Source organism: Anolis sagrei, chromosome 2, assembly GCF_037176765.1.
Source record: "Anolis sagrei isolate rAnoSag1 chromosome 2, rAnoSag1.mat, whole genome shotgun sequence".
Classification (NCBI taxonomy): Eukaryota; Metazoa; Chordata; class Lepidosauria; order Squamata; family Dactyloidae; genus Anolis; species Anolis sagrei.
The window spans coordinates 156,891,211-156,911,278 of record NC_090022.1 but is presented as its reverse complement, the minus strand read 5'-3'; the positions used below and the strand labels follow the sequence as shown (position 1 = coordinate 156,911,278).

At 40.5% G+C, this 20,068-nt stretch overlaps 1 protein-coding gene across 1 annotated transcript in view; it reads left to right on the top strand.

Moving 5' to 3' along the window:
* The first annotated feature begins 502 nt into the window (after positions 1-502).
* KCMF1 (potassium channel modulatory factor 1) overlaps positions 503-20,068 on the top strand; it is a 49,417-nt gene continuing 29,851 nt past the window's right edge. Inside the window, exon 1 of the mRNA XM_067463976.1 lies at positions 503-1,033. Coding sequence (XP_067320077.1) covers positions 1,018-1,033 — 16 coding nt within the window. The 5' untranslated portion in view covers positions 503-1,017. The remainder of the gene's footprint in view (positions 1,034-20,068) is intronic.

Genomic DNA, 20,068 nt, shown 5'->3' with positions numbered 1-20,068 from the left:
TGTTTATGTATTGTATGTGCATCTGTGTCCCGGCATTGAATGTTTGCCATGTATATGCTGTGAGTCCCCTTCGGGGTGAGAAGGGCGGAATATAAATGTTTTAAATAATAAATAAATAAATAAATAAATATAAGACCTGCCATGAAAGGCCCTTCCACACAGCAGTATAACTTAGGGCCCTTCCACACAGCCATATAAAACAGAATGATCAAGGCAGGAAATCCCACAATATCTGCTTCGAACTGGAATACATGGCAGTGTGAACTCAGGGCCCTTTTACACAGCTCTCTCTTTCTCTCTAGATATATATATATGGATAGATTTCAAAACGGTCGCGAGGCAGGCCATTGAGGCGCGCGCCGTGCTGAGGGAGCAGAGGAGGAGGAGGAGGAGGCGGGAAAGCATTAGGAGAGAGAGGAAGCGCGAGGCAGAGCGCGAGCCCCCTTCCCTTCTCCTCCTCCCCCCTCCCTTCCCCTTTGAGCGATTTCCTCTTCCTCTGGGCAGGGAGAGAGAGAGAGAAGGAGAGGAAGCTGGGAAAGAGGAGGAGGAAGGGGAGTAGGCCTTGGCGGCGCTGCTGCTGTTCCTCCTGTGAGGGAGGGGAAGTCAGGGACGAAAGCGGCCGCCGTTGTCGTCGTCGTCGAGGAGAGGCGGCGCTTAGAGGAGCTGCTGCTGCTGCTGCTGCCGGCGGAGTCACCGTGGGAGGAAGGGCCTTAAGGAGGGGACCCACCGCCGCCTCAGCCGCCTCCTCCTCCTCCTCCTCCCTTGGCTTCTCCCCCCCCCTCGCCTCTCGCGCGCCCCTCAGGAGGGGGCCCCGGCCAGGCCAGGCCAGGACGGAGGAGGAGGAGCAGCAGCGGCAGCGGGAGGAGGAGGAGGAGGCGGCCAAGGCCCAGGCCGGGGAGGGCGGGAGGGAGGAGGCGGGGACGGGGGGGGAACTGGAGCCCGCGACGGGCCTGGTCTGGGCCGGGCCGGGCCGCTGCCTCTGCTACTACCACCGCCGCCTCCTCTTCGTGAACTAGGATGTCCCGACATGAAGGTGAGTGGCTGAGGGAAAGGAGGGAGGGGGGCATCATGGCGGCTCCCTGCGCGGTTTCGAAGCCCGGAAGGCGGGCCAGGCCTGCTTTGCCTCGTCATGGGCCAGGCCTGGGTGTCCGTTACGGCTCCCCTCCGCCGAGAGCCAGGCCTCGGCCGCCCTACTGGGCCTAGGCCCCGCCCTGCGGTTGGGTTGTGCGCTCGGCCTGGCTCTCCCTTGGCCCTTCTGGGTTGCCGTGGCAGAGGAGGAGAGCCGGGCCTAGCCGGAAGAGCCGTGGATTTATTCTAATTTCCCACGAAGCGGGTTGTAGAGGGACGTGGCCCCGCACGTGGAACGTAATTTCGGTGGGGCGCCCAGAGGAAAAGTTTGGCCAGGCCGATTGGAAGTGTGGCCCCTTCCACACAGCTGAATAAAGCCCCACACTCTCTGCTTTGAACTGGAGTGTATGGCAGCGTGGACTCAGGGCCCTTGCACATAGTCCTATATCCCAGAATATCAAGGCAGAAAATCCCACAGTATATGCTTTGAACTGGAGTATATGGCAGCGTGGACCCCGGGCCCTTCCACATAGCCCTATATCCCAGAATATCAAGGCAGAAAATTCCACACTATCTTCTTTGAACTAAATATATGGCAGCGTGGACCCAGGGCCCTTCCACACAGCCCTATATCCCAGAATATCAAGGCAGAAAATCTCACAGTATATGCTTTGAACTGGGTTATCTGAGTCCAGGTTGCCATATATTCCAGAAAATCCCACACTATCTGCTTTGAACTGGAATATATGGCATCATGGACCCAGGGCCCTTCCACACAGCCCTATATCCTAGAATATCAAGGCAGAAAATCTCACAGTATATGCTTTGAACTGGGTTATCTGAATCCAGGTTGCCATATATTCCAGAAAATCCCACACTATCTGCTTTGAACTGGAATATATGGCAGCGTGACACAGGGCCCTTCCACATAGCCCTATATCCTAGAATATCAAGGCAGAAAACCCCACACTATCTGCTTTGAACTGGAATATATGGCAGCATGGACTCAGGGCCCTTCCAAATAGCCCTATATCCCAGAATATCAAGGCAGAAAATCCCACAGTATATGCTTTAACTGGGTTATCTGAGTCCACGTTGCCATATATTCCAGAAAATCCCACACTATCTGCTTTGAACTGGAGTATATGGCAGCGTGGACCCAGGGCCCTTCCACATAGCCCTATATCCCAGAATATCAAGACAGAAAATCCCACACTATCTTCTTTGAACTGGAATATATGGCAGCATGGGCCCAGGGCCCTTCCACATAGCCCTATATCCTAGAATATCAAGGCAGAAAACCCCACACTATCTGCTTTGAACTGGAATATATGGCAGCGTGGACTCAGGGCCCTTCCACATAACCCTATATCCCAGAATATCAAGGCAGAACATCCCACAGTATCTGCTTTGAACTGGGTTATCGAGTTCATGTTGCCATATATTCCAGAAAATCCCACAATATCTGTTTTGAACTGGGTTATCTGAGTCCACACTGCCATATATTCCAGTTCAAAGCAGATAATGTGGGATTTTCTGCCTTGATATTCCGGGTTATATGGCTATGTGGAAGGGACCTGTGTTTGTTTACTTGAGCGGGAGATGTAATGGGGAGGCAACATGGGGTGCACACACGTCTAGATGGGCTCTCTTGTCATTGTGCTGTTGGAAAAGGAGAGCAAGTCCCCTTCCACACCACTGAATAAGATCCCACAATATCTGTTTTGAACTGGGTTATCTGAGTCCACACTGACATATATCCAGTTCAAAGCAGATAATGTGGGATTATATTCAAATGTGTGGAAGGGGGCTTTGATATATAGCACTGTGGACTCGGGGGCCCTTCCATACTGCCATATAACCCAGAGTATCTGCTTTGAACTGGGATATATGGCAGTGTGGACTCGGGGTCCTTCCACACAGCCAGATAACTCAGTGTATCAAGTCAGAAAATCCCACAATATCTGCTTTGAACTGAGTTATCTGAGTCTACACTGGCATATATTCCAGTTCAAAGCAGAAATGTGGGGTTTTATTCAGCTGTGTGGAAGGGGCCTCAGATAACCTGGTTCAAGGCAGATATTGTGGGTTATTCTGTCTTAATATTATGGATTATATGGCATGTGGAAGGGCTTCAAGATGCATGTTGACCATAGCTCTGGGTGGGGTTGAGGTACGCTCCCGGGCGAGGCTGGGTTGGCAGCAGTGCAGGCCAGAGGACTTCGAAGTGTGGACGTGTTGGTGTGACAGGGCGAAGAAGGTGTGTCAGGATTTGTGTTGGGAGTTGAGGGTGCTTATAGCAGGAAGTGAGCTTCAAAGAGGAAGTTTAGGGTTGGGAAGAGATTCTGCATATGTTCAGCTGTTTATATTAGGAACGAAAAAGTTGTGTAAAATATCATTTAAGCTTGAGAAGGATCATAATGCAGAATAGGATCTAATAGTTGATATACTGTATTTCTTTGATTCTAACAACCTCTACACACCAAAGCAAGGATCCACTTTAAATCCAGTGTCTGTCTCCTGCCTGGCTGAGGAGTTTGAAGCCCCCCCCCCCCCTGAACTACAAGCCCCAGAATTCTGCAGGAGGCAGAAACTGGATTTAAAGTGTATCCATGCTCTAGTGTGATGAGGTCCTAAGATGCACTTCCCCCACATATAAATATTTCTAAACACAAGGTGCATCCTAGAAATGCAGATTCATTTGTGTGTGTGTGTGTGTGTCTGTCTATCTATCTATCTATCTACAACTCAGGGATTCTCTCTCTGTGTGTATAGGCAGTCCAACTTACATCTGACACATAGTTAAGAACAGAGGTGAGACAACAGGAAGTGAAAGGAATCGACCCCTAGGAAGGGAAACTTACTCCTGAAAGAGTTACCATGGGTACAAGTGTCTCCACTGAATCTTTAGCACCAGCCCTTGTTTCCACAACAGGCCAAACCTTTCAAAATCCAATGATCACAGGGACAGAAAGTGAGTTGAAATCATCTGAACAGAAAGCAAAACAAACATCATAGTGGTGTTAACCTTTCCCTATGTTTCCTAAAACTAACAAAAACAATACTTTAAAAAAAGAATCTTTCTATCTTGTTCATTTCATAGGGACTGCCTGTATGTGTGTGTATATATTCTGTTGATGGTATTGACAGTGTGTGCTTTACATTCAGTGGTGTTTTAGCACTGAAGAAATAGTTATTCACTGATTTGTATTGTGTGCTATGATCTTAGTACATTTCCATGTGTATTTACTACAAGTGAGGCTTGAAGTTAAATTTTCAGCAAGTTAAAATATATTTTAGTCTTATCGATATGGCTGAGTAAACATTTTACCATAGACATTGTTTTACATGCTCTTTCCAGAAGGTGCTTTTTGACATGCAGGTGTACAAGGTTGATACTTTAGAATTTTTATCTTTTCCTAGATATGTAATGCTCACTATCTTTTGCCTCTCACAGTTTGCAGTGTGACAAAAGGCAGCGTAGAAGATAGTTCATTTTTCCCTGTATATAGTGTGTATTGCTGACACTGAATTAAATGTTCAGAAAACAAAATGAGAGGAATTGAAGGGTTGAATACAGTATGCATGATAGTAAGAAATATTGAAATCATGTGTGACTTATGAATCATTTGATCATTTGGGGTATGATATATGATAGTTTAGTAAAAGAGGTATCTCATAATCTTTTTAACATGATTTCATCAAATTCTGTGGTGGATGAAGTAAAGATTATTGTCTGAAGGACGGGAAATATTGTTGAAGTACTCATTCATAATGATGACACAAGAATGAAAGGTCAAGGAAAGAAGTGGGGAAGTTGTATTCCTCTATGATTTTCCAATATAGTCAGGCCTAACGTATTGACTGAGGTTGATAAGGGTAGTGAGTTCTCAAACTGTATTAAATGGTTAGTTCAGATGGAGCCTTGTACATAAAACTTTTGGGTTCTCCTACACCTGGACTGGGGAACTTGTGGCCTTCCAGATTTTGACGCTAGCTTCAAACTCCGCTGACTTGATAACTCGCACAAAAATACATGAAAGAAAGCCCTTAATGTGTGTCAGTGCTCTGTGTTTTGTGTACTCACTATCTAGGCCTCAAACTTGTTCCAGGATTTCTTATTAATCACCTACCTAGCAAAATCACTTTCTTGAATACAATTTGAAACTGCATTAAATGGTCAGTGTAGCTGGGGTCCAAGTTAACATTGCTGCTGAAAGTTCAACTTTGGGTTGAACCTCATTTTACATCAGAAAAAAGTATACCCGAAAGCAGCAGATCCTTGCAGATCTTGAAGCTAAGCAGGATCAGCTTTAGTTAATACTTGAATGTGAGACCACAAGGCGGTAGTTCAGAAGAAGGAACTGCAAACTATTCTTGAAATTCATGTGGCTGGCATAAGTCAACTGACAATTTGAAGGCACATACATGCACACTATAGCTTAGTGCATTTTAATATCTGGGATATTATTAACCAAAGGAATATGCTGCCACAAGATGTGCTGATTCCCACTAGCTTAAATAGTCACAGTTATTATCCATGTTGATAACTAATGTCGCAGTTATTATCTATGATGATAACTAATGTCACAGTTACTATCTGTGATGATAACTAAGGCTAAATCTACACAGCCGTATAATCCAAATTATCAAAGCAGATAATCCACATTGTTTGCTTTGAACTGGATTATATGAGTCTACATTGCCATATAATCCAGTTCAAAGCAGATAATCTAGATTTTATATAGCAGTGTAGATTCAGCCTAAATGGAACCTTTCTGATCACCACAGAATACCATTTGTCAGGGACTAAACAACAAGGAAAGGCTAAGGCCTTCATGTTTGTTGGCATTTGGAAGAAAGATACTATGCAAGTTGAATACTTGTTCTGATCTTGCAGTTGCTGTTACGTTCTTAGTGAAGTGAACATCATGGTATTTTACTGTTGTCTTTTTTTGAAGATGAATGACTCTTAAATTGTTGTTTAAGAATTGCAATCAAGTTGTGTTCAGACTTAAAGCATAATAAGGATCCATTATAGTCATGCTGATTAAAATTATAAAGGAGACTTGCCAAGTACTTTTGAGGTTTATATGTATCCTGTAGATGCCAATTCTTCAAAGTCTGAGAGCTTTCCTAGTAAATAGCTGTAATAACTGATTTAAAAGGACATTTGCTTTAGAATAGGGTCTTGGAGATACACAGAACATGCAATCAGCAGACTGTATAACATGAAGTTGGTTTCATACCTTGCAAATTTCTATCATTTTGTAGTAAGATTCTTCATATATTTACTTTAAAGGTCCAAGTTGGCTTCATTCGTAGGATATAAATGGGAAGAAGTTATACTTTTAATTAACTACTCGAATCTCAAATGGGATGTTTTCAGAAAAGCATGTTAGAAGTTACATTTTTTCTGGTGAATTCTACAAATTATAGGTATTTCTCTAAAGTGTATTACATTTTAATATTTCATATGTAAATAGTTTGATTTGTCTTCTCCCTAAGGGCCCTTCCACGCACCCTATATCCCAGAATATCAAGGCAGAAAATCCCACATTATCTGAGTGTGAACTCAGATAACCCAGTTCAAAGCAAATATTGTGGGATTTTCTGCCTTGATATTCTGTGGAAGGGCCCTGAATTGACGGAAAGAATGGTAACATCCCCTCAAACATACTTTGGATGATTCTTTTGCTGTATCCATTGGTATTTTTGTTTATTAAGTTTACCAAGTAATTACATATACGTTTCGAAATTCTCCAAATAAGGAATTTGAGTAGGTAACTTGGACATTCACAAGTAGCTGTCTATACCCTGTCTGTTGTGCAAGTGTCATCCTTAAATGAATAGTAAGGTAAGTGATACAGATGTCTATCCTCAGATTGGAGACAATATAGTTTCTGTTTATTAGACAACTGAAGTTTGTAACTGAAGCCAGGAAACTTAAGAGTGAATTATATCAGAAGACATGGGTACCAGAATCTTACTACTTAAGAGATGGTGGGGGAAATAATAGTACGCAGAAAAGCTTTTCGGTTCTCCTGGATAACAAAAGCTTATGGACTTAGAATGCAGCTAAGTTAGTTTGTAGGTCAGGGTGGCAAGATCTGACACTCCAGATGTTGTTTAACTGTGACTTCTGGTCTTCCTAAATATTCACTGGATGTGCAGGACTGATGTGAGTTGCAGTCAGACAACATCTTTCTTACTGTACTTGTTGAACATATGTGTTCCAGTATAAAATGTTGTATCATCAAATACTACCGCATATTGACAGCATATCATCTTGACCCACATAGCCACAGAACCAATACTTGAGTTTCTCTTACCCATGTCCAGGGAGAAACAGTCTCTCTAGGAATTTTCTAGGTCCTTCAGGTGATTATATGATATGCTTTATGACTGAAGTTATCATGGATTTGTGTTGGAGAACCTAGAAAATTCCTAAAGAGAATACATCTCTGAGAATCTCTAGATCAGGCATGGGCAAACTTCGACCCTCCAGGTGTTTTGGACTTACCTCCCACAATTCCTAACAGCAGGTAGTTGAAGTCCAAAACACCTGAAGGGCCGAAGTTTGCCCATGTCTGATCTAAATCCTCCAATGTAACTTTATGATTTGCTACCACTAGAAATAAGCTACAATCTTTTTTCAATACTAAGATGTCATCGATTGTAGTGCACACACTAATTTCAGCACCACCAACAGAAATAAAACGTTTAATACCTTTTATAAAAAAGCATCCATGATTTTAAGATGCACTCCATTTTCAGAAATATTTATATGGGGAAAAGGTGAGTCGTAGAATTGAAGAAGTAGGATGATTTCGTGACTTAATGGCCATATTTGCATTTTTACGTAACGTGTCTGGCAGGAATGTATCTCTTATAGATTCAGGAGTCATACTGTGTACTTAATAAAGTAATGTAATTCATTTACGCAGGCTGCAGTGATTAGATCAAAGTTTGTTGGGCTTCCTTTTTGAGCTATGGAGTTTTGGTACTGGATTGTAAAAGTAGTTTTCCAATAAGTTGGCTCTGATGGAATTTTGTGACAAATCTTCATTTTAGGAGTGCATAATTCCCACTAAGATTTTAATTCATAAAAGTATTGATGCAACTTGTTTTATTGACTGGGACCAATCCAACTTTTCAAATGGCCAGAATTTTGAACAAATTTTTTTTGAACAAATTTAGTCTTTATTCTCCTGTAAACTTCGGAGCTTGTGTAGGTGTGCTGGGGTAGGTGCACAGCTCGTTCACGTTTTGCTATTAAAAACCTTTTTGTTTGCGTACTATTTTGGCACCAATGTAGACTGATATATAATTTAAGAATAAACATGGAATAGGCATATGACACGTGTACATTATTGTATGTGTTTGGGGGGGGGTTCGTGTCAGGAGTGACTTGAGAAACTGCAAGTAGCTTTTGGTGTGACAAAATTGGTCATCTGCAAGGACGCTGCCTGCATGAGAACCTGGAGCTGACAGACTGGAGCTCACCCGGCTCCCCAGATTCGAACTGCAGACCTTTCGGTCAGCAGTCCTGCCGGCTTGAGCGTTTAACCCATTGCGCCACTGAGGGCTCCATGTGTAAATAACTGCCAAATAATTAGTTGTGACATTGCTGATAGATCATTCCAAACATGGTACACTTTTTACTATTGAGTCAATTAACATGCAGCATGAGACCAAAAATTAATTAAATCCAGTATTTTGTTTTTAACAGTGGCTACCTAGATGACCTTGGAAAGCTCAAGGTATAATGTGGAAAATGAGTCCTTGATATGCACAGGTATGCTGCATCTGACCAGAGAGGTTCCATTTTAGTTCTTGCCATAAATGATTAACCAAAGACCTTTACATCACAAATTTCTAATTCTATTGTAAATTTGTTGGCTTAGTCAGTGGCTACCAGATCTTGGAGTAGTGATTTTCTTTTGCTTGCACTGATCTTTAGTTTAAGCATATGTACTGCACTCACAGCCTGCTGTGAGTGCAGTACATAATGAAGCCACCTCCCCTCTCCCTGAGTTACTAAACTGTTGCAATGAATGAAAGACAGTTGTTTGTTTATATAGAGCCATCAATGTATGTAGCGTTTTGCAGAGTGCAAGAGGACAGGTCATTGCATCAAGAGCTTGTAGTGGACAGTTTAACACGGGAGAGACAATAGGGGAAAAGAGAATGCAAGAGTGAAAGGAAAGGATCTGTATTATTTTAGCTTTACACATGGAGATCTGTTTGTAACCTGTAACAGTCATGAAAAAGGGAGATTGTGCTGAAATGTTTACCGAGAACTTGTGAAAGGAGAGGTGAAGGAAGAAAATGGTGACAATATTCGGTTATGAAAAGCATCATGAAAGAAAACGGCTAAAGTCACTTAAAGGCTGGGAGCAGGAAGAGTTGGTAGTGATGGTTTTGGGTCAACAAAGAGGGAGGGCCAAAGGTCATGGCATCTGTATATAGACATTGTGGGGAGGTGAAAACTTTGAAGAACTTTGAAGGAAAATTTGTACTATATATGAGAATGGTCAGGAAGATAGTGTAGGATTTTAGAAGTGAAGGCCCTTTACTTCTCTTTCTTGCCATCTTCTTCCACTTAGCTGAGAAACAAGATTAATGGAATAGAGAGAGAGCTCTCAGACAATTAGTTTAGCTTACATTGTTAGGGAGATGTCAGAGATCAGTACCTTGAAGCTGATCTTAAACACTGCACAGATGTGGAATGTAATGGTTCTTGGGGTAACTTGATACTAAATTAAATAGGGCTTTATAGATCAGTGTCATGCCTTTAAAATAAGTCAGGAACCATGGGCAAATATTTTAGATGAAATAATATATTTGTGTGTATCGGTCTTGCATCAGTATTTCCCATGTATTGAAATCTTGAGTTTTTTAAAAAGGCACCCCCCACATAAAGAACATAAGTAGTAATCTCATTTGGAAGTAACAGAGGTATTGATAATTGATGTTATGCCCATTTTCTCTGGTAAAGGCTATTGTCAAGTATATAACCAAAGATGGTAAGAGCTAATTTTCTATCACCTGTGTATCCATAGGGAGTGATGGCTCAAGGAGTACAGAGAAGCTGCATATTGAGTGGATAAGCAGGGGAGTGTAACCCTACCCAAACAAGATTAAATATTGTCACCTAGATTTCTGCAACTTCTGACCAAAGGATCCTGTATCTGTCTGAGATAATAATATCCCTGGAGCCCCCGGTGGCGCAGTGGGTTAAACCCCTGTGCCGGCAGAACTGAAGACCGACAGGTCGCAGGTTCGAATCCAGGGAGAGGCGGATGAGCTCCCTCTATCAGCTCCAGCTCCTCATGCGGGGACATGAGAGAAGCCTCCCACAAGGATGATAAAACATCAAATCATCCAGGCGTCCCATGGGCAACGTCCTTGTAGATGGCCAATTCTCTCACACCAGGAGTCACTCCTGACACGACAAAAATAATAATAATAATATCCCTGCCTTAAGTGTGAGTTGTTCACAGTCTTTCACTTCTGAACTGATTAAAACACTGGCTTCTCGCTTCTACCTGACTTACTGAAAAATTGAAACAATGAAAGATGAATGGTGACCTTCAGCTTGAGTGTCATTTTGGTTGGGTGAGAAATATATGATTCCCTAAATGGGTTCAGAGGGGAACTTCCATCTCTGCTAGCCAACATAACCATTGGTGAAGTATGGTGGGAAAAGGTGGGGAATGAGAGAATCAAGTTGTTATATCCCATGGAGATTTTCTAATGCACGTAGTCACTACATCTATTTTAAATGGATTTGAATCCATAATGTCTTTCTATTTACCACTTAAATTGGGGAACTGTATTTGTTGGTTTGTTTTCAGCTCTTTGTTTCACTAACATTGACTTTATCTTTTCCCCTAATGGATTGTGCATACATATTTTAAGATATTTAAAATGGCGGTGGTGTCTAGGTCGGCCTTTGCACAATTAAAGCTTATGTGCCAACTGTACCCGTTTCTAGAGAAACCAGAATGGTTCACAGTAGTACACACAATGGTTGCATCCAAACTGGACTATTGTAATGCACTTTACATACGTAGGTCTGTCCTTGAAAAGTGTTTGGAGACTACAGTTCATACAAAGATCTGCAACCAGATTGGTAATGAGAGGTGGTATTGGAGCACGCTACACTGCTCCTGAGACAGCTCCACTGGCTGCCTATCCATTTCTGGGCTGGTTCTCACCTATAAAGGCCTATACGGCTTCAGTCCAGCCTACCTGGAATACCATGTATCCCTTTATACTCCTGGTCGCAAGTTGAGGTCCAGCGAGGAGACCCTGATTGCCACTCAGTACCATTCAAAAATGTGTTTATGCAAAACGATAGAAGGCTTCTTCTCAAGGACAGCTCCAGCACTGTGGAACTCCCTCCCGAAGGACTAAGATCAGCTTCAGGAAGGGGATAAAGACCTTTCTTTTCAAGAAGGCCTTTAAGTAAGACATGAGCCATAGAAATTGATTGAGTTTTAAGGTTTATGACTATTTATTGAGGGGCTGATATGGGGGAGATGGAAGTTGGGTTTTATTGTATATGTTTATTTGGTTGTATACTACATTATTGGTTGTATGCTGCATTTTAACTATTCTCAATTCACTTCTGACACGATAAATACATGTATCGTATATGTGTTTTTAGTATGTTTTAACTTGTACATTTTATGTTTTATTGTTGATACTGTGTGTTTATATTCTGTAAACCTCTTTGGGTCTGGCCGCGGAGAAAGGCGGGGTAGAAATATCTTAAATAAATATTTCAAGTAAGCTTTAAGAATATACCAAGGTCTTTTATTTCCACTTGAGTATACATATTAAGTTAGGTTTCAGCCTCTTTGCATTTATATCTCAGTTGTCTGTTGTTTGTGGTACGGTTTGAGAAGATCTTACTGGAATTTTGCAGTCTGCTTGGGAATGTCTCGGTAATTTGATGTCATTACAGATTTGACTATCTCCATTATAAATTAAGAATTGAATGAATGAATCAGATGAATTCCACTGTCTCCGTGTATCTGTGGGGTCTTCCAAAATGTATTAGTCTTTATTGAGACTAACTCGTTAATCTATCTTGTGTTTTGTTGTTGTTGTTGTTTTATCTCTTAAGAATATTCATTTCTTCATCTCACAAGTGATAGATTTGTTTAGCAGTCTTTAGTAATCTCAAGCATATAATATGTACCCTGCTTCTATACTTGACACTTTCGTAGAACTCTATAAGGACTGTTGAAGTAGGACTTCCTGTTATAGGCTGCTGCTGATTGTTTCAGAAATGTATTGTTCTGTATACAAAAATTCCACAAATTTCTTTATAATTGAGCCAGGCCATTGGTCTTTCTAGCAAATATTATTGCTGGCAGGGACTTTCCTGGATTTCAAGCAGAATTATCCCATAGTCCTTCCCTGAGATGCTGAAAACTGTACCAGAAATATGCATGCAAAGCTCATGTCTTGGAACTAAGTTGCATCCCATTTTCCACTAATTTATTTGATTCTTACGCAACTTTATCATATTTGCTCTCCAGTTGTCCTTTGTTCGTTACTTCATTTTATGTTAAAATCTTCACCACTATCTTTTTGGTAAAAAGGAAGGTTTTTGCCACTAGTTACAATTGTTTCATATTTCCATTGTGTTCAGTTAAAACTATCCAATCTTGGTGATTTGTTACTTTTAGTATGTCATTGCTAAAGTTTCATCCTGTATTATCTCCGCATGATAGAGATCTTCAGATGCATTGTTTGAGCAGTGTTTAATCTGTGACAACCTTGATATTGAGGTGAAAATTGATGTAGTGAGTTTTGTTTATCTTCTTCAAAGTTTTCCTCATTCTTTTTTTAATCTCTTGGGCCCTCTTTTTCTATTAGTTTTCTGCTTTTTTGAAACTTAATTCACAGGAGAGCTTCTTTTTTATTCTATCACCAGCCCAAGTATGTTTGGTGAGGGTATGGGAGAGCATTCTTGGTAGCTTTTTTCAAGCTTTTCACTATTCTCCCATGAATGGCTTGGTTGGCCCTCCTGTGATCTGTTTTCAGCAGCAGGCAGATTCTTAGAGAGAAGTTTCATTTTCATGGGGTCTTGTGCCCCTAACCCCTGTAAATCTACTTGTAGGATACTTATTGTATCCTATATCTGTATGAGTGAATTCAGAATGGTAAACAAATATGTGACTTAGTGTTATTGAATAAATAAATAATAAACTTACAAATGCAATAGGTTATCCACAAGAGTTGAAACATACCTATACTGTAATGAAATTCCTTTGTTTAAAAAACATACATTTTGTATATGGCATGAAGCAGCAGTTTTGAAATCTGTCAGATTGATTGGTAGGGCATCCTACAGAAGCAACTACTGAAATATTTGACCTTGTGGCTTCATGAGACTGGGATCTGAAGTAATCTCCTAGGTGATGACCGGTATGCATGAGAATAAAGATCTGGGAGAAAGCCACGTATAAGGTGAACAGTTACATTTGTTCCCTTCCATGCTAATGTCATCTTCTTGAGTTGATCTTACAAACAAACCAGAAGCTACTGTAACTCAAAACAATTATAACATGGTTAAGAACCTAGTTGCATGTGCAAGGTGACGTGCCCCTCAGCCCAAAGAACAAGACACACACTGAATGGGGAACAAAGGCCGCAACTTGATTTATTGGTTACAGCTGGAGCCAGTGAAACCAAGAGGGAGAGTCCGATGTAGCTGGGTACTGTCCTCAACCAAACTGGAGCTGAAATGACCAAGATTGGTTGCTGCACAGGCATCTGTCCAATGTTGCTCCGGTTCCCTGTGCAGCCTGCCCCTTGCACAAGGTCAGGAGAATCCATCCCGGGAAGATGGCAGGATACAAGAGTGAAACTGGATGTCAACAGCCCCACAGGTTTTGCCAAAAGAAGGATACAGCACCAGGAGAAATACAAAAGGGTGTATTAGGCGGGAAGAGCTCAAAGGCACAGCTGGACCTGGATATAAACCCGATAGGTGGGCCAGGGGGAAGAGGTGTTCCCTCAGGTTTGCCCCCACTAGACAGTCAGATTGAACTGAGGAGGCCCACTTTGATTGGCTGTCACCTTCGTGCTCTCCAGCCAGGTGTGCAGGGAGCCCTGGGAGATAGGAGAGTTGATGGAGTGTCATGCAAGATTGCGGGCGGAGGGCTGCACCCACTCTGCAACTGCCCTGTCCGGTAATTTGGGCAAGGAATTTAACAAAGTTTGTAAAACTGCAGTTTCTGAATATTTTTTCCCAGAGTTCACATTTGTCAGAATGAACTGACAAATGCACTGAAGCTGGAAAAAGTTCTATGTAGCAGTTAGTACTACTTGTGTATCTTTAACATAAATTCCTTTTCAAGAGTGTAACCAAATATGAACTTAAGCTTTCAGAAGTAGAGCGACCCTATTAAAGAAAAAGTTCATTCAGTCCCAAACCAGGCACTTTATGAGTGTACAACTTCTCACAATTAAAGTTTAAGCTTCTTTTTTACCATCCAGTCCCTTACATGTTGGAAATGATTTTTATCAGTTGGGGGTTGAATTGCCAACTCTTAGTTTAAAAAGTTATTTGAAGGAATCAAGATGAGAGCAGTGAACCATGTAATTACATAGTGAGTAGTTTCCTTTTAGAAAGTAATTTGTGGTTATGGCAGACCACTGGGGGAGATCATCCGGAGTTTTGGGGTGCGATGTCACCTGTGCGCAGATGATGTCCAACTCTATCACTCCTTCACACCTGCTACTAAGGAGGCTGTTCAGATCCTGAACCGATTCTTGGCTGCTGTGACTATCTGGATGAGGGCAAACAAATTAAAACTGAATCCAGTCAAGACAGAGGTACTCCTGGTCAGTCATAAGGCCGAACAGGGCATAGGGTTACAGCCTTTGTTGGATGGGGTTACACTCCCCCTGAAGACACAGGTTTGCAGCTTGGGTGTGATCCTGGATTCATCGCTGAGCCTGGAACCCCAGGTTTCGGCAGTGACCAAGGGAGCATTTGCACAGTTAAACTTGTGCACAAGCTCTCCCGTACCTTGGGAAATCTGACTTGCCCATGGTAGTCCATGCTCTGGTTACATCCCGTATAGACTACTGCAACATGCTCTGCGTGGGGTTGTCTTTGAAGACGGCCCGGAAGCTTCAAATGGTCCAACGAATGGCAGCCAGATTGCTAACAGGAGTGGTGCTCAGGGAGTGTACAACTCCCCTGTTGCACCAGCTCCATTGGCTGCCAGTTTGCTACCAGGCACAATTCAAAGTGCTGGCTTTAGCCTATAAAGTCCTAAACGGTTCTGGCCCAACTTACATGTCCAAATGCATCTCCCCTTATGAACCATCTAGGACTCTTAAGATCATCTGGGGAGGCCCTGCTCTCGTTACCGCCTTCGTCGCAAGTACATTTGGCAGAGACGAGAGACAGAGCCTTCTTGGCAGTGGCCCCTCAGCCGTGGAACGCCCTCCCTATAGATATTAGATCGGCCATCTCCCTTTTAACATTCCGGAAAAAGTCAAGATGTTGCTTTTTGAACAAGCGTTTCCAAATGCAGAGTAACTGACATAGAAAAATGGAATGAAGACAATGAGATTGGACTTTTTAAACAAGGCAACACTATACATTTATATTTTATTGATAGGTTTAATTTTTATTATATGTTATGTTTTTAATTGTATTGTAAGCATTGAATTTTACCCTGTTAACTGCCTTGAGTCTCCTACGGGTTGAAAAAGGCGATATACAAATACAGTAAATAAATAAATAAATTTAACACGTTAGCAAACTACTATTAGAGCATGCTAATGTGCTCCAGAACACTGCTAAGACCTAGTTAAAAATACTTGTAACTATCAAACTTCAGTGAGAAGCCTTTTTTAAAAGAAGCAAACAATGAAAGCCTTATTCTTGAACCCAATTACTGTTTTATTGAGGAAGACTGGTCTGGACTAGGCTGAATGCCAGCAGGCCAAACTTAACTTCCTTAGACTACCTGAAGTTACCTACTCCAACACATGGCTTGCTGTCATACATTTGATAATTTCTCTGACCTGGTTGAACTGTTGTGGATGGACATGAAACTCATAAAGTATGTGCAAAAGTAGGTCTTACTCTTGAAATGAATGAAACACATATTTTTGGATTGGGACTGATAAGCAATTATTTAAAGATTCACTAAATGATTTATTTTTAATTGAACAATTGCTACATTACAGTGCTATTTAACACAGTGGTTCATGGCCTGGTACACTACTCTCAGTCATTTGCTGCTGTATGATTGGGATTTTCCCATTGTTTCAAATCTTCAGTGTGTGTTAGTGGAGATATAGTGCTACTTGATTTCTTGATAGTAATCAGAAGATGGAGAGATACTGTGGGATTTTGCCACTCTTCCCCTCCAACGAAAATGCCTTCCTGTATGTGTTCAATTACAGACACAACAATCTCTGAAAACAAAACTTCTTTTTAAAAGGTGTTTTTATGTCTGCTAGCCCCTCTTTTTTAGAAGGTTTTTTTTAGCAGCATCGCTATCAGGAGAATGGTGTAAGAAGGCTGGAGAATCAACACTGTTGATGGATTGGAGAAGCAGATCTGATAAAAAGTGCAATAAAACTTGAGCTGGGAAATACGAGGGTTCTACTTAGCCAGTCAAACTGTAGTCATGTGTGTCTCCTTACACGCAGGTAAATAGCAGCTACCTTTGGAATCTCTTACTGATCAGGTGTGAATGACAAAACATGGGAGTTGGAGAAAGCAATAAGCCCATTTCACCAGCTACCTCCAGCATATTAAAAGCAAACAAACTCTTAGAGCTATACGTTTTGCAAATAGAATGGAAACCCTAAGAAAAGTGAAGGCTAATGAAAAGAAACAAATTGTCCCTGAATGCATTTTGGAAGAAGCCTTGAAGTGGCCTCTAGAGGATTCTGAATGTTTTTGTTTACCCAAACAATCCTTATCTTATCTGATTGTTTTATTTCACATGTGCGTATCTTTAGTCCTGAATAAAACATTTCCTGAAATGCATTTAAGCTACTCTTTTCCCTTTTGTTTTTATGGTGTACCTGTCCTTATTTTTTCAATGCTATTTTTGTCTCTGGTAAAGAAGCAAAGGCCAGGAACATACCATCTTCATTAACTGAGATATACCTTTGTAGTTAAGGATCAAGCATTGATTGTTGTTAATCACTGTTAATTTGAGTTTGATCCCTGAAAAAAAGAAGTTTCACACCCTGATAACAAATCTCAGCTTGAAACCAAAGCCTTATATTTTAATATTTATCTGCTCATTTGAAGTGGCTCAGGTACTGGAATGTTTGCACAGAAATTGGTCATGTTTACAGTAAAAATATAGAAAAAAATTGCTCAAAGTTGAATTTCTTCCTGATGCATTATCAACTTTTCTAGATAAATAACTTTAAAATCCAGAAATATAGAACTGGTTTGGGTAATTAGTATGTCTGCTTATTAATGTATTTCAGGTCCTTTGCTTGTGGACTGAGAAAGGTACTGAATATGATAAAAGATGGAGCTGTTACTAGTAAGGAAAGATTGCGTCTTTAAGACTGTTAAAATTAGGGAGAAAACAAGGAGAGTGGATTGTGAAAGAGGTGTTTAAAATTAAGCTTGGAGTGGAAATACTGAATACAGAGAACTTCACCCAGGTTTCATGTCATTAGAACAAGGGATCATTTAGTGAAGCTAAATAAATGAAAGTATGTCTGTAGTGCATAACTTAAATTGTGGAATTCATTATCACAAGATGTAGCACCCTAAACAACTTTGAAAAGAAATTAGACGGCATCCTGCAGAGTGTAGGTTTTAGTGGTTTTAATTACAATAGATGTAGTTTATATTTTATCAGAAGCAATGTTATTCTGTACACTTGTGCTGGCAAACATGAGTAGGGGGCTTCTGGTGCACTCATATTTGTCTTGTGGCCTTCCCATTGACATCCGTTTGGCTACTGCACAGACATAGTTCTGGGCTCGATAGCCATTTTGCACTCATGAATATTATGTTTTTCAAATGCTTCATTATGTGAAAATAAACAGATTTCGCCTTTCTATTTAAAAATGGACTTGCCAACTACAATTTTGCCCTTGCTCGGTTTACATTAAGCTTCTGGTTATTTTGTTTTGCTGCAGATATAGACAATACTATTACAATCTATTTTCATGTAGAACCTGTTACTGTGTGGTCTGTGGGAGGCTACTAGATCTATAAGAAACTATGGAAGCTCACATCAACTGTTTTTTTTTGGGTTTTTTTACAAATTGAAGTATTTCACATATTACAGAAAATCATTTTTGTAGCAATAATATAAAATGTCTGCAATACAACTTTATATCCTTCCTCGGTGCAATCAGTGACCATGTGCATTCTTCTATTTTGATCTTAGCTTTACATGTTTTCTTTCTCAATTATGTTATAATTTAAGCTTCCTATGGTTTCTTTTCATAGGTCTGCTGACTCTGTCCTTCCTTTTTCTTTTCTAGGCAGTTTAGCCAGTAACAGTTAAAAATTTCTGTGACAATTACTAACAGGCTTTTTAATCTCAATATCTCTCAAAATATTCACTGCTTTGCATTATGTGTAATATTTTAAAATTAGGTCAATATTTTAGTTTAAAACTTATGTTCTTGTAAAGCATTCTATAGATACATACACTTTGAGGTTTCTTTAAAAAATGATACAAGTCAAAATTGTCAAAATTGTTCCGTGCAGATTTTTAAAAATGTTTGAGGTAATTCAGTTATGTGGATTATTTGTTTCTAGAGTTGAACTTACATAATGGTAAATTATGAATTTGTTGGGGTTCTGATCACTTTCCTCACTTTCTGGAAGGAACACTGTTCAGGCTTCCTGGTTTTTCCCATCTTAAGATCTTACTATCTCAGAATAGACAACATCGGAAGCGAAAGGAAGTTGTAAACGGAAAGAGGGTATTCCTTTGTTTTAGTTGGATATACTTTATTTCTAGTTTATTTCTAGTTTTTTCCCAAAGCATCTCTTGATAAATCACATGTTGAAGAAATACCTGAAGATAGGTTCAAAATAAGCATTATGCTCATACAGATATTTAGGAAGCTCATGACTAAGCACAAGAAACAAGTGAGAAAATGTTGACAGCTGTAAAGTGGGAGTTGGGAGTTGAGTTACTGTTGTCTAGAAATGAAAAGTAAAAAGTGATGTGGTTGTATGTTCAAAAGGATAAAACATACAAGAGAACAAAGAAAATAGGCCTTGAATTGCTGTCCTCTGATGTGGAATGGACAGTTGTCATAACAAATGTATCTCTACTATGTATTTTCATTTAAGGAATGTTATGAGATCAAGCAGGATAGATGTATGTCTAAAAGTTTTAACGTGTGTCGGTCTTCTTACATAAAGTCCCAAGAGCTTGGAAAGGCCAAGGATGTTCATCCCATGCTCGGTTTTACCATTGATAATGTTGTATACCGCTTTGAGTCCTCCTAGGGGTGAGAAAAGTGGTAAAGAAATGTAATAAATACATAAATAAATTGGGCAATGCAGTTTCCCAGTTTAGATCAAATGTTGTGTCGAATTATCACCTTAGTTGAAGTACAGTAACAGCAAAGATAAACAGGGCATCTCTGTGTGAAAGAGTTCAGTCTTAGCATGGGCTACATAAAAGATATGAGGCATATTTCAAAAATAAAAATGTATAATAGAAGCTGAAGATATTAAAAATGGGCTACTTTATTTTGCACAACATGTAAGGATTCTCCCTATAGATTATCTGGTGGGTTCATTCAAGCATCTTCATCATGTTCTCAAGTCCCATCAAGTTTGCAGACTACACCAAATTGGGAGGGATAGCCAATATTCCAGAAGACAGGAGCAGAATTCAAAACAATCTTGACAGATTAGAGAGCTGGGCCAAAACTAACAAAATGAAGTTCAACAGTGACAAATGCAAAATACTCCACTTAGGCAGAAAAAAATGAAATGCAAAGATAC